At 49.1% G+C, this 15,144-nt stretch overlaps 1 protein-coding gene across 1 annotated transcript; it reads right to left on the reverse strand.

Moving 5' to 3' along the window:
• Positions 1-377: 377 nt before the first annotated feature.
• YJU2 (YJU2 splicing factor homolog) lies at positions 378-15,026 on the reverse strand. Its single transcript, XM_077331919.1, has 8 exons — positions 14,291-15,026; positions 12,917-13,017; positions 10,680-10,824; positions 9,814-9,948; positions 5,069-5,250; positions 3,618-3,738; positions 2,363-2,525; positions 378-1,219 (listed from the first exon to the last, which is right to left on the reverse strand). Exons 1-8 carry the CDS (start codon positions 14,312-14,314, stop codon positions 1,095-1,097), a joined length of 996 nt encoding a protein of 331 aa, XP_077188034.1. The 5' UTR covers positions 14,315-15,026; the 3' UTR covers positions 378-1,094.
• Between the last annotated feature and the right edge of the window lie 118 nt (positions 15,027-15,144).

Here is a 15,144-nt window from a genome sequence, read left to right on the forward strand (position 1 = left end):
GCTTGCTGGGGGGTAAACGGTCATGACTGGGGAAGGCACTGGCAAACCACCCCGTATTGAGTCTGCCATGAAAACGCTAGAGGGAGTCACTGCAAGGGTCAGACATGACTCAGTGCTTGCACAGGGATACCTTGGGTAACATCTTTCCTGGTCCTCTGTCTCACCCCACTTCTCTTGTGAAGGCTGGTCTGTAGTTTTGAGTGCAGCCAAACTGACAAAATTTCCCCTTTCTGCCCAACAAACACTCCCAGCACCTTCACCGCCAGCACCGTTTGGAATGTTCCTGAGAATGCCTTGACATCACACCAGCCTAACCAATGACTGGAGCTTTTCGATAAGTGGCAGGAGACAATATAGAAATTGCACAGGGGCTTAAAGAGGGCGGAATGATTGATCTATTTACTTGTTAAAATTCACATATGCAATACACAGGCGAGAAACGTGTGACAGAAAAAGCATCAACCTTGTATGCACAGATGGAGAGCTGTCCTGCACCACACGCTCTGTTTGTCTCTCTAACACATCCCGGCTGACCTTGATGGCTTGCCTGTGCAACTTGTTTATGGGAACGTGCAGATTTTCCCCATTTCCTTCAGAATCCCTCTCAAAAAACCGTGGCTATTTTGCTGATGAAATGGCCCTTTACTGCTCTTTGTGTGGCTGCTGGCTGGGAAGTGTTATACTCGTGAGAAGCCAATCTTCTCCCTTTGCCAACCAGAGATCTCCAACCTCACTTCAGGCCTGCAGGGCTCCACACCGGTCACTCAATCTTCTCTCTAAAATTCCAAAGGGAACTTGGTTGAACACATCACAAGCACCCCCCTGTGGTTGTCAGTCAGTCGCCCACCAAAAGATTTGCTGGTGTCAACACAACAGAGAGGTGAAGCAGGAGTGGAAGGTGTCAATCGATGAATGTCCCACAGGGTAAGTTAAGGAAAAGGCTGTGAGCCCATTTTCATGGCAGAAGTATCCGAGAAAGCAAAAAACAAACACGCCACAGGTGAGTGGCCAGCAAGTTTTCTTTCCCCTTTCTTCATCTGCCAGTGGATTGATCTGCCACAGGCTCAGCCCCTCTGCCTCCGATCTGGGGATAGTCAATCGCTCTGGCTGTCCTCACTGTCTGAGTAGGCTCCCAGCAGACTTAATGAAGAGGAGCCCGATGTTCTTGTCCCTGACGCCTGTGGAGCATGGCTGGCCTCTGTGCTCTGACTCCCAGCACCTGGAAACCAAAGGGAAGGGGATAATCACAACCTGGAAAGAGGGCACCTCTCCTCCACACCAGAAGACCGAGACTGATTGTCCAAGAGAACTTCTACAGCAGAAGGAGGCAGGAGGGTTTGGAGTCAGTGAAACAGACTTTACTGCTTCTTGCTGAAGCATCACATTTGTAAGGCTACCCTATCCACACAGTAGAACAGAAAGGAGCTAGAACCACTTTATGCAAAGGAAACATTTCAACCAGTGTAGTAAAATGTCCAAGAAATCAGATGAAGCTGGGAGAACCAGCTTCAAGCTTGCAGTGTTGCTTCCATAAGAACCTCAGAAGAGCCCTGCTGGATCAGATCAGGGAGGGTCCATCCCGTCCAGCCTCCGGTCTCACACAGGGGCCAGCCAGTTTCTCTGCAGGGCCAGCAACAGGGCACAGAGGCCGAGGCCTTCCCCTGATAAGAATATAAGAAGTGCCCTGCTGGGTCTGACCAGGGAGGGTTCATCTTGTCCAGCTCCTTGTCTCTCACAGAGGCCAACAACAGGGCAGAGAGGCCTGCTGGATCAGATCAGTGGTCCATGAGGCTCCTGCCTCATGTAGTGGCCAACGAATCCCTCGGGATGTCCATCAGCAGGGCAAGGAGGCCAAGGCCTTCTCCCAATGTTGTTTTCTGGCACTGGCCCCTGAATGTGGAAATTCCCTTGCTCTTAGCCTAACCTACCTCACTGGGTTGTGTGGATAGAAAGGGAGAACTATCTATGCCACCCTGGGTTCCTAATGGAATAAAAAAGGAAGACAGAGACTTTCCACACCTGCACTCTGATGTGTCGTGGTCCGTGAATAGCTCAGGTTCAAAGCAATCAAGAGATTCCACACACATCCTTTAAACTGGGTTCTGTTTCGGGAAAAGAACATCTCTGAGCCAGTTTTCGGAGGTGGATTCAGGGCCTGCCTGACGCCTTGACTGTGGGCACTACAGGGGGGTATCCAATCAGAGCACCAGGCATGGCAACTGGCGTTGGCCTGCCTTCTAAGAACTCTGCTCCTCCTTCTGGAAGGCTAAGCGGTCAGCCCTCCCCCTTCCTTCCCTCCCTCCCTCCCTCCCTCCCTCCCTCCCTCCCTCCCTCCCTCCCTCCCTCGAGTTTTCATCCTCACCTGAGCCTCCTGGCCTGTTCTGAGCCTCAGCACCATTGGTGGGGTTGTAATCCACCTTCCTCTTAGCCGCCACCAGTCCCGAGAGCCCAGACTTGCTGGACAGCTTGCCGATGCTCTTCTCCCAGCATTCCACCTTCAGCTTTTTGGCCTGGGGCTCAGACACCTGGGGTGGGGGACAGGAACAGTCAGCACACACCCACCTCAAGGTTCCTGCAAGAGCTGCTAACATGAATCAGCAGCTAAAGAGCTGCACAAGGAAGGGAAGTTTTGCAGACATTGGGAAACAGAGGAGGGAGCTTGCTCTGCATGCAGAAGGGCCGGGGTTCGATCCTGAAATCCGCACGGAAAGCAGACAGAACAGGTGACCCTCCTGCCCAAGGCTTTTGAGCGCGGCTGTCAGCCAGAACTGACACTACTGGCTGCTCAGTGAGACTCGAGTCCAAGATTTTGCAGCAGATGAGTTTTCAAGAGTCAAAGCTCCCTTCAGCAGATGATCTCCACGGTGCTCCTGGACTTAGTGCTACTGAAGCCCAAAGTGGCGAATCCTCTGAAACCGCCTCGCTGGATACTCAACGCAAGATGCCCCAACTAGCTGATGACCAGAATTAAACATCGTTGGCCTTAAGGGGTCCTCTGAACTCACACTTTATTCTATAGTCAGGCAGAGGAATGGTCCCATTCTGTCGGGTGCTAGACATCATCTGGAAATCTAGAGTCCAGTTCTGGAGGCCTCATTTTAAGAAGGACAAACTGGAATGGATTCAGAGGAAAGCACCAAGATGGTCAGGGGTCAGTAAAACAAATCCCAGGAGGGGAAGTTGAAGGAACTGGGTGTGTTGAGCTGTGGGGAACTAGGGGGGTGGGGGTGGGGAGAATGATCCCACTCGCCAATACCTGAAGGGCTTGGACAATGAACAGGGCAAAGGAGGATTCTCTGCTGCTCCATAGAGCTTATGTTATTACAAGGTAGATTTCAGCTTGGTATTTGGAGAAATTTTCCCAGTGGTGGACACAGCCATGGAACCAACTGTCTTGGGAGTGCGGGTGGGCTCTCCCTTGCTGGGGTCTCCAAGCTCCCTCTTTGAGCATTGTGTTGAACTAGGTGATGGCCCTGAGTTTGGTTATGGCTTGTGCCTGACACAAGACCCCAAAGAGACATCTTAGAAGTCCTCCCACCCCACCCCCAGCCAAGCAAAAAGCCCCCCCCCCCCGGCACCACCACTGTCAGGGAGGACGTGGGACCCTCCCTGCCTACCTCCTGCAAGATGTCCGTAGGTTTTGCCTTTGGAAATGTCTTTGCAGGGGCTTGAGCGGGATCTTCGTCAGAATCTGAGTCTTCCAGCAGCCGCCTGGCCTGGGCTTGGTCCAACATAGCTCTGCCAACAGAGAAGGGGACAGTATGAGGCACATGTAGGGTCAGGAACTGTCCTGGGATGACTCCCCCTTCCTGGGGGAGCCGCTGCCTTTTACTCTCTTTCCCTTCCAGCTTCTTTCATCTATGGCATTCCAGGAGACCGCTTTTGTTCTAGATCTCTGTTTTATGTTTGTGTGTATGTAAACCGTGGAAAACTGCAGGGAGCCCAATGTTGTTAGATCTTAGAAGCCAAGCAGAGTTGGCCCTGGTTAGTAGAAGAAAAAGAATCATAGAATCATAGGAGGAAGGCAGGAAGAAGGCAGGCAAACACAAGCCACTCCTGAACCCCTGGCAGACTTTTTACATGAAATGGGGGGAGGGGGGATGGACAATTTGTGATGGTGGGGATTAAAGGGAGGATTTTAGATAACAGGAAAAAAAGAACAGCTAGGTTCTTTGTACCCCACTTTTCACTACTGGAAGGAGTCTCAAAGTGGCTTCCAATCGCCTTCCTGTTCCTCTCCCCACAACAGACACCCTGTGAGGGAGGTGAGGCTGAGAGAGCCCTGAGATTACTGAAGAAGAAGAAAAAGAGTTGGTTCTTATATGCTGCTTTTCTCTACCCGAAGGAGTCTCAAAATGGCTTCCAATCGCGTTCCCTTTCCTCTGCCCATAACAGACACCTCCTGAGGGTGGTGAGGCTGAGAGAGCCCTGATAGTACTGAAGAAGAAGAGTTGGTTCTTGTATGCTGCTTTTCTCTACCCAAAGGAGACTCAGAGCAGCTTACATTTAACCTTCCCTTTCCTCTCCCAACAAAAGACACCCTGTGAGGTGGGTGAGGCTAAGAGAGTCCTGATATTACTGCTCGGTCTGGCTTTATGTGGAGGAGTGGGAATGAAACTCGGTTCTCCAAATTAAAGGCTGCTGCTCTTAACCAGGTAATTCTACAGTAAGCGATAAGTTTGTAATTTTACCTATATTTGTGATATAAGAATATATAAAGAGGAGGCTACTGATTTTCTTTCCCTTTTATCTTTTAGCTGTATATATATATATATATATATTCTATTTCTATTGGCTTTTGCTAACTTTTTATCTTTTTTCCCTGTTTTGGAACAAGCTAACTCGGGAGATTACTTGCCTTGGGAAACTTTCTACAGTCTCTTTGGTTGGCTGTGACCTGATGGCACTTTTCATCCTCATGTGTACATGTGCAACTGACAAACCAAAGAAAGCGGAACGTATCCCTGAGCTCTTGGGAGGGAATGGTGAGAGACGGGAAGGTCAGTATTTTGGGCAGCGGTGGGGCGGCTAGACAACCCACGCCCGGGTGAAAGGGACTCCTTCTCACCTCATCTCCCGCTCGTCCTCCTCCACGGCCAGCCGCTTCTGCTCTTCTTCAAAATCCTTGTACTGCTGCAGCATGGATTCAAAGTCCACGTGGGCCTGGCGCTGGTTGAGATCCTTCAGCTCCTGCAGGTTCTCCAGAACCTCCATCTCCAGCTTGGAGTCTTTGGTTCTGTTCTCCAGAACCTAGTGAGGAAAGCAGAGAGGCCTACTCAGAGTTTGGCTGGGGAAGCAAAGGGGCATTTAGGGGCAACAAGAGATGTGATGTCTCTGACCGACACAGCCTGTTCTGCCTGGCCTCAAAACAAACTAACAAACAACCATGCACACACTTTATTTATATCCCACCTTACTTCCCAACAGGGTCCCAAAACAATCTTATAGCATTTTCCTCTCCTCCAATTTATCTTCCTAGCAAAGCTGTGAGGTAGAGGGAGTGCAGACTTCTAATCTGGCATGCCAGGTTCGATTCTGCGCTCCCCCACATGCATCCAGCTGGGTGACCTTGGGCTCGCCACGGCACTGATAGAATTGTTCTGACCAGGCAGTGATATCTGGGCTCTCTCAGCCTCACCTACAGGGTGTCTGTTGTGGGGAGAGGAATGGGAAGGCGACTGTAAGCCGCTTTGAGCCTCCTTCGGGTAGGGGAAAGCGGCATATAAGAACCAACTCTTCTTCTTCTTCTGAGAATAGGTGACTGGCCAGTGATCTTCAGTAGCAGAGTGGGGGTTTGAACCTGGGTCTTCCAGATCCCAGTCACTACACCACACTGGCTCCAGGGAGCAAGCACTTTAAAGGCCATCTTAAGCCTGAAGAGTCTAGAAAACTATTCTTTATAATATTACCGTATTTGCCGGCGTATGAGACGACTAAGAGCCTCTTGTGGCGCAGAGTGGTAAGGCAGCCATCTGAAAGCTTTGCCCATAAGGCTGGGAGTTCAATCCTAGCAGCCGGCTCAAGGTTGACTCAGCCTTCCATCCTTCCGAGGTCGGTAAAATGAGTACCCAGCTTGCTGGGGGGTAAACGGTCATGACTGGGGAAGGCACTGGCAAACCACCCTGTATTGAGTCTGCCATGAAAACGTTAGAGGGCGTCACCCCAAGGGTCAGACATGACTCGGTGCTTGCACAGGGGATACCTTTACCTTTAAGACGACTGGGCGTATAAGATGATGCCCAGACATTTCCACTCAAAATACAGTACTATGGGCCACTATGTCTATCCCAACTGGTGCACCTGGCATATAGGACGACCCCCCCCCCACTTGGAGGCATGTTTTTCAGGGGGGGAAAGTAGTCTTATACGCCAGCAAATACTGTAGGTGTCTAATCCACGGGCGGCCAACTGTGGCTCTCCAGATGCCCATGAACTACAATTCCCGTGAGCCCCTGCAAGCAAAATCTCCTCTCTGCTTACACCCCCCACAGAGCTCTATGCTCTTCAAGCATCACAAGCTGGTGATCCCTGGCCCCAAAGAGGCATGCCTGACCTCAACCAGAACCAGGGCCTTCTCTGTCCTGGCCCCCCCACCCCCCTTGGTGGAATGAGCTGCCAGACGCGATCAGGGCCCTGCAGGAGCTAAAAGAGTTCCGCAAGGCCTGCAAAATGGAGCTCTTCCACCAGGCATTTGGTGGAGAGCAGAATAACAGCAACCCAGAAGCCCCCTACCAGTCACCAGCTATGCCCCCCGGGGACAACATAAGATGACGCCTAACTGGCCACTGCACATTATGAATTGTGGTTAAGTTCGGAAATGTTATAAGCCAAAACGATATTTTCTATATTGTTATGTTCAAAGTGTTACAAATCCAAACTGTCAACGTGCTCTTGCGTTCTGTGTTCTACGTACAGTGAGTTGCAAGCTATAGGAATCAGACTGTTCCCTAAATTAGATCAGCCCAGCCCAGTAAAAGCCACCACAAAGCACCAAAATCTGGCTAAACCGACCCAAAAACGATAAACTAGACACCAAACCAAATTAAACTATGGAAAAAAATAAACCCCAGAAGGAACCCAACAGATCGGAAGCTAAATCTACAGGACAAAGCTACTCCACTACAGACAAAAACAAAAATCAAACTAGAAGAAAGTGAAGGAAAGAAACAGAAAGAAAACTAACCAAGAAAGACTGAAACCAAGAACAAAACAAAAGAGAAAGGCAAACCCACCAGCTGCCACCAAACCCCACCAGGGCTCCCTAGAGACACCATCAAAGGCTAGCTGGCGCTGCCATTGACTCGCGCTGTGCTGGAAGCTCTCTGTTCCAGTGTCGCCCAGGACTGCGCCAGGCCACCATCAACAACGCTGAAGCATTAATGCCATGGCAGTGATCCACACAGCCCCGGGAGCCACCAACACTGCTGCTGCCTGGAAGCCCACCCATGAGTCACCTCAACCGTAAAGGCCTCGGATTGCGCTGGGCTCAGTACTCTACTGCCCCAGAGCCACCAGGGCCTCCATCAGCCAGGCTGTGGGGGGTTCAATCCCTGCATCGTAAAGGCCACTGCCCCAGGGCATGTTGCTGCCCCAACCTCACCAGGTCTCTGCCCCCCCCCCACCTCGAACATCACTGCCCCAGACCTGCAGGACCCAGCCACTGTCCCAAGCTGCACCAGGCCCGCCGCTCCCACATCTTGCCACCCTGGGACCCAGCACTACCGCCGCCCGAGAGCCCGTGCAGGTACCAAAACAGCTCACTCACTGGTGAAGGGAATGAAGAGGAACAAAAAGTATTAAGGAAGAAAAGTCCACAAGGAGAAGTACACAAGACGATAAAGGGAGCAGGGGGAAGGCTATCAGAGAACTTGGTCAAAAGCTTTACTTTGGGGGAGAGGGGTTCAATCTGCCAGGAAGGTTCACTTGAAAGAACTAGGCCAAGTTGACCACCAGACCACAAATGTAGGGGGAAACATTCCAGCAGAAAACATTATTATTATTATTATTATTATTATTATTCAATTTATTTCCCGCCACTCCCTACAGGCTTGTGGCGGGTAACAATAGTCTTAAAATCCCCCATTAAAACCCTCATTAAAAGACTATAAAAATACCCAACACGGCAGAAAATACCACTCTCCCCTACCCTAACATGAGTGTTCACAGGGGGAGAGGGGAAGGGGGGGAAGGCACGCATCCAACACCCACCAATCTAATCAAAATCGTTGCTCTCAATTGACTCAACCCAAACCACCCTCCAATAATCCAACCTATATACCTCTAAAGGTAAAGGTCTCCCCTGTGCAAGCACCGAGTCATGTCTGACCCTTGGGGTGACGCCCTCTAGCGTTTTCATGGCAGACTCAATATGGGGTGGTTTGCCAGTGCCTTCCCCAGTACCTCTACTTCCAATCTAACCCAAACTGATTACTGTCATAATTGCCCTCTCGGTCTCCTCGGAAGTGTTAACTTAGAGGTTCAACGGACCTGCGGGTCCATCACCCATCCCTAACCCCACATTCCTGTTTTTTTCCTGTAGTTTCCCTCCCCTCCTCCATCCCATGGTTTATGACTGGTACAGTCTATCTCCCCTGCTGTGAAGAGCTCTCCCTTATCGATCTTGGTTCACATAGTAGGGGATGGAAATTTACTGCCTGGGATGGCAGAGGGTGCGGACTAAATGCCTCCTGAATTCGCGCCTTACAAAGTGTTTATTGTAAACCACCCTGAGTTGAAAAGGATGACAGTATAGAAATGTAACAAATAAATAAATCATCCCATTTAAAATCTGCCCTCTGGCATTTTGGCAGCAAAAGTCCTTTTTTTTGCTGACAAAAGTTGCACTGTTTGCTCTCGCAGCCAGGAAAATCAGGTCCAACTTGTGCAATTAGGATTAAAACCCTAATCACTATGGTTCCTTTTATCTGTGTAACTTTTTATTACTTTTATTACTCCCTGTGATTTTATTACTCCCTGTGATTTTATTACTCCCTGTGATTTTATCAGTTTGATGTCTTAATTTTAACTGACTTAACTGACTATACTGTAATTTTAACTGATTTTAACCGACTGTACTGTACAGTCAATTTGCTGGAAATGGCCAATGGCCGACTAATAAACTAAATCTGAATCTGATAAAAGTATTGTGTTGGAAGCACAAGAAGGATGTTCCTCACCCTGTCCTGGGACACCCCATCCCTCAGAGCAAGCAGAGCAATCTGGCATCCAGTGGGAACCCCCTTCTTGGCTTCTTGGCTCTCTGCAAGCACAACCATCCTCTTGCAGGCGGTTGTAAAAGCAGATCCAGAACGCTTTGCTTCAGATCCTGCAAAACGTCCTGGGTGCTCCTGCAGGAGATGCTGTCTGGGGAAAGCTGACTTCAAGAAGCCTGCCTTAATCATTTAACAGATTTATGATTTTAGAACTGTTTTATTTTACATGGTTACTTTGCTATGGCCTATGCTAAACAAATCAAGTAATCGTTATTTGGTCTACATTTATTTATTTATATCCTGCCTTTCTCCCCACTAGGACCCCAACGTGGTTGACAGCAATCTTTCTCCCTCCATTTTATCCTCACAACAGCCCTGTAAGGTAGGTTAGCGTGAACGACTGGCCCAAAGTCACCCAGCAAGTTTCCATGGCAGAGTGGGAACTAGAACCCGAGTCTCTCAGACCCCAGTCCAACTCTTCAAGCACTACACCATGCTGGCTCCCTATTAGTGAAAAAGAGCGCCATGCTTCTGGAACAAAGAGGTCTAGGAAGCAGAATGCTCGTCTGAAAAGCCCTGTTGGTTCGGTCCCGTGAAATACCTTCATGGGGTTATTGAGCTCTTCATCTTCTCTCTCCTTCTGCAACCGCTTCTCCTCTTCCTCTAGCAACTTCTCCGCTTGGAAGTTCCGTGTGGCCCCATGCTCCATAGCGTAATCAGTGTTCTCAGGGTCTGTCTGCGCAACACAGGAGAAAACAATTTCAGCATTACACAAGCCGGGTTAGGAGACGCTTCTACTTCAGTTAATTTGTAGTCTGAAAGCCACTTTATCACAAAGCAAGCTTCCCTAACTGCATGGGGGAAAGCAAGTCCAGTGGCACTTAAAAGACTAACAACATTTGTAGCAGGGGATGAGTTTTCATACCCGGCCACCAATTTTGTTTGACTAAGTTGCTATTAGACTCTTGCTATTTTCTCCAGCAACCCTTCTTGATCAAGCTGTATGGGGTGCAGGAGATTCAACAGCAAATGCACTGGCCCTCTAAACTGAAATAGGGAACTTTTGTTCTCTCTCTCTTGCGCGCTCTTCTTTAAACCTTGTAAATCCTAGCCCAAATTCCAACCTTTTCCCCTCACAAAACATCTTCTGCATGTGCCAAAGGACTAGAAGGGGAACTGGTGGCAACCAAAAAAGAAGCTGCCTAAGAAACATAGCCAATATTTGCCAACTATGGCGTAGAAGGCAGCATACAAGGGCTTTTCTACTGACAGAAAAGGCTGAGAGCTGTATTGGTTTCTCTGGGCAGCAGTCCAATACTGTACCCACTTCACCATATTGGCATAAAGCACATAGTGCTGGACTGTTACAGCGACTAGAACCACATGCACCACAAAAAAAAGGACCAAGCCAAATGAGATAAGCCCAGTTGAGCACAGGGGGAAGATTGTGAGCAGAAGTATCATTACCTTGAAAGTGATTTCCGCAAGGCAGCGGGTGCACTTGATATAAAAACGGAAGATGGGAAGCCCCAGGTAGACTTCATTTTGGACGGTCTCCTTCCGAGCATTGAACTTCTTGCCTTTGTAGATGTACTCTCCACATGTCTTGCACCTAATTGCAACAAAAGGAAAAATCAGGCCTGGTGTTAGAGTCCTGCCGCAGTCCTCGTAGAAGTCCAGTAAGGCAGGCCAGTGTTGCAATTTCCATACTGCAGATGGAAAAAGTGAGGCTGTTAGATCAGAGTCACCTGGCTCATTTTTGGCAGAGGTGAGATTCAAACTGACCTGCAATCAAGTCCTACAAGGAAAGGCTGAGGGACATAGGAATGCTCAGTCTGCAGATGGGGGGGGGGGGGACGGCACAGGATTGCTCTCTTGAACTATTTATTTTTTGTGTGATTTATTTCCCGCCACTCCCTGAAGGCTCATGGCAGGTTACAAATTTGAAAGTCTGTCTCTTAGAACAGGACAGGGAGCTGGTATCCTAGGTTAAGAGTGAATGACTGGTCACCTAGTCAGCTTTATGGCAGAATTGGGATCTCCAAGCCTAGTAATAACACGCTAAACCAGGGGTTCCCAATATGGTGCCCGTGGATGCCCACCGCTTTTTTAGAAAGTAGGTGGTGCCAGTTGGGGCTCTCACACATCTGGGCTTCTGATTGGCTATACAGATTTTTTTAAATGCTCAGTGGTAGCAGCCAACTCAGTTTTTATTTGATTCTTTCTCATCTCTCTTCCCAGTACATTTTTAACTTATCCCTCTTCCCCACTCTGCCCTTGTGGCTCTATCTTCCGCAGTAACCATTTTGTGGCTGTGCCTACCACCCTGCACTAGAATTCTGCAGCTGCACACAAGTTCAAAAAGACCAGGAACCCTGCTTCTAACCAACACAACAAACCCTGTTCTTCAGTCTGTTTGCCACTACACTACAGCTGCATTGAATGCAGAAAGTTAGTCATGCAGACCCTTTTGGACACAGATGCTGAAGAAGGTGGGGTGAGGGAAATTTCTCACCCCTGAAAATGGAAAAGTCTTTCCCGTGATGCTCAGGTTGAATCTGTAGGGTGTAAGGGGTGGGCCCAAAGGGTAGGCTTAACACCTAAGGACTGTGCAGGAGAGGATGAGACTAGAAGTTGATTTCATATAAAGGGACTGAAGGTAGAACTGTCTGACTCAAAGAGTGGCCAGGCTAAATGTCAGGCTGCAAGCTAATCTTTGCTATTTTGTGCATTGCATGCCTTTTGGATTCTATGCTGTGCTGAATAAAATTGCTTCCTATCCCTTTTTCTAATTCCCTATAATAAAATCTATAAAAATCTCAACCAAAGCCTGATTTGTTTGCACACTTTGCCCCAAGGACCCAGAGCCCTGGCAAGCCTTTTCTTTGACACATGCCGTAAAACAAGTTTTCAAATCAAAAAGTTCCCTAAAAGCTTGTATCAAAAGGCAAGCTTTTTTTCCTTTTGTGATGGTACTCACCAATATCAAGTACCAGTACCTTTTAGAGCAGTAGTCCCCAACCCCTGGTCCAGAGACCGGAACTGGTCCATGAACCAGTCAGTACAGGGCTGGGGCTCCTCCCCGGCTGCTGTCTCAGGAGCTGCCCTGCCACTCTGCCGCTGGCTCACCTTTGGTGCTCTCCAGAGGCTGCCATGGCTGGGGCTCCCCCTCGGCATGGCACCGCACAGCTGCTGCTGGCAGCGCCCCCCAGCAGGCGGTGGGAAGTCAGGGTTGGTGGCAGTGGAGCAGGAGCTCAGGCGGCGGCAGCAACATCCCTTGGCAAAAGACTACTCCCCTGGGCCTCAGTAAAATTGTCAAAGCGTTGACCGGTCTCCGGTGATAAAAAGCTTGGGGACCACTGTTTTAGGGGGCTCTCCCAAGTCCTGAGAGAAGAATTAGTGTAAATAAGTGCAACCTTATGAGTACTGTCACCTTAAAAAAAACACACACAAAATAGGGGATGGTAAAATGAAAGACCATCCAGCCAATAACTTTCACAAGCTTTAGGAAATGAGACCTGTAAAGGGCCAATGAAGGGATTTAATATTTCCAAAGGGAAGAAGGAGTCTATAATCTCCTACAAATAAACGAAATTTATAAACCTTCAACCTTCCTTGCACTAAAAAAATACAGAATGAGTCCAGAGGCCGGTAGTCAAAGGTGTGTCAACAATTCTCAAGAGGAAAGCAGATCTTTCTCTTACCGCATGTTAAAGGGGGCCATCAGCCGCACCACATATTGCCGGTCCTTTGGAAGTTTAAGCTTGGGGATCTTCGATGGATCAAAGTCTGGTGGGTAGTATTTCTAGAAGGAAAGGAAAGGAGCATTAGGTGAGGGTATGGGATTTGGAGAATGAACCTACAGAAAGACAACCCCTATCACTGGACAGAAACACACCCAATGAAAAGTCCACAAGCACCAGATGTCCCACAAACCCCACACCACATCCCAGCAGCTTTCCTCCCCATTTCCATAATGTTGTCAACCTCCCCACAGTCCCAAAAAACAGCTTGTAAATTTGTCTGTGCCAAATATCTTTCTCAACCAATCATGCGTGTTCCAATGACTCCCTATCCTGTATAATTCATAGGAACACACTAATGTGTCCACTACTGATTCAACTCATCTAGCCCAGGTACTGTTTGAGTGATGACTCTACCCTCTACCAATTTTTTAAACTGAAGAATCTGGAATTTTAACCTGGTACATCTCCACTTCATAATGTGGTGTCGCCCACCGCCATATAAAACCCAGATCCATCCCAACTTGCAGCCCTTTCTTCCCTCCTCAAAAGTTGTCTCAGCATTTTTTCGAGGCTTGAAATGAGCAAAACCCTCACTTTTTGTTTTAAAAGTTTTTTCTTTCTTTCTCGGAGCAGGAAAGAGGCAGGGAGGGGGAAAGGAATGGCTTTCCAGACACACCACAGCACATCTTCATACCAATACAAAAAGGTCCAAACAATGGAATGGAGAAGCTGCTCTCTCCCCTGCCCAAGCAGGGAACAGAGACTTATTCTTACCAGTCCTTCCTAAGTCTCATCCCGCAACCCAGTGTGAACTCCATGCCTGTCTCTAAACGGCCGTCCTGAGGCCTTGATGTCTGACCCACGACGGCCTCCCATTCCCCAGTGAAGCTGCAAGAAGAGCTTCTCCATGGTTAAGAGCAGGGGTAGTCAAACTGCGGCCCTCCAGATGTCCGTGGACTACAATTCGCTGGCAGGGGCTCCTGGGAATTGTAGTCCACGGACATCTGGAGGGCCGCAGTTTGACTACCCCTGGTTAAGAGCCAGCCCCAGAGAATTTCTCTTTGCCCCCAGGCCTCCTTATCCACCCTCCCCAAATGCCAGACTCGTAGTGGCCCTTTGGGAAAGGGAGGGACCTCCCTGGGGGGGGGGGTAATAATGCCACCGGGAGAGCCCACCCTCCAACGCAGCCATTTTGCACTGGAGATCGGCTGGGATTCCGGGAGATCTCCAGTCCCCAACTAGAGGTTGGCAACTCTATCGATGTGCCACCCCAAGGGGCCCACGACCCCCGCAATGTCAGCCCCCCCCCCCTTTCAGGCTCCCTTCACTTACATTTAACACTTTCCTCTCCGACATCTTGTCTATTCACTGCAGTTCAGAATCCAAATACATAAAAATCCTTCGCAAAATCTCGGCGCTTCCGGGAATTCCCAGCACTTCCCGCTTCTCCGCTGCTATTGGCTACCGGGTGTGAGATCTGCACTTCTATTGGCTTCTTCGGCCGTCTGTTAAAAGTGAGCCCCGCCCCATGACCTTTCCGGGACGTGCGTGCGTCCATGCCTAAAAGTAGTCCGATGATGCAACAGGAGCCTATGGAAGGAAGGTTCCGGCTGGAGAAATTGGGGGCGGATGGCTAACCGAGCAAAACGCGTCGCGGGGCTCAGCATGGAGATGTTCCTCTGAAACACGAGCGCTGTTATGAAATGGCGAGGAGTGGCTCTGTCGTGCAGACAGAAATATTGTTGGCTGAGTTAGGGCTACCAACTCTGGGTCGGGAAATTCGTGGATTTGGAGGTGGAACCTGAAGAGGGCACGGTTTATAGACCACCCCTGCCATATAGCCTACTTGGTGGGAATGTTATTCTCTAAAGGGGAGAGTTCTGATTCCCGTAATCTTGAGAGCATTCATCATTCTGACCTACCTCCAGGCCTCACCTGGAGGTTGGCAACAGAGGCTGAGTAGCTCTGACAGCATAGTTTACTAATTTACTATAATTAGCTTTTGACTTAAATTTCCACTGTTATGATGGTTGTTCATTAGTTTGAGGAAGAGTGCATGCAATCGAAAACTCACGCCTTGAATAAAACTTTGTTGGTCTTAAAGGTGCTACTGGGCTCTGATTTTGTTGTGCTACTTCAGAACAACACAGCTACCCGCTTAAATCTACATTTAGAATAGGTTGTCA

The sequence above is a fragment of the Paroedura picta genome, chromosome 4, assembly GCF_049243985.1.
Source record: "Paroedura picta isolate Pp20150507F chromosome 4, Ppicta_v3.0, whole genome shotgun sequence".
Classification (NCBI taxonomy): Eukaryota; Metazoa; Chordata; class Lepidosauria; order Squamata; family Gekkonidae; genus Paroedura; species Paroedura picta.

Bases quoted from the DNA above. Each gene is read 5' to 3' on its own strand.
- YJU2 (XM_077331919.1), bottom strand. From the start codon at position 14,314: ATGTCGGAGAGGAAAGTGTTAAAT. The intron at 13,018-14,290 runs GTAAGTGAAGGG...CTTTCCTTCTAG, and splicing joins CGGAGAGGAAAGTGTTAAAT to AAATACTACCCACCAGACTT. The intron at 3,739-5,068 runs GTGAGAAGGAGT...CTCTGTTGGCAG, and splicing joins GAGGACGAGCGGGAGATGAG to AGCTATGTTGGACCAAGCCC.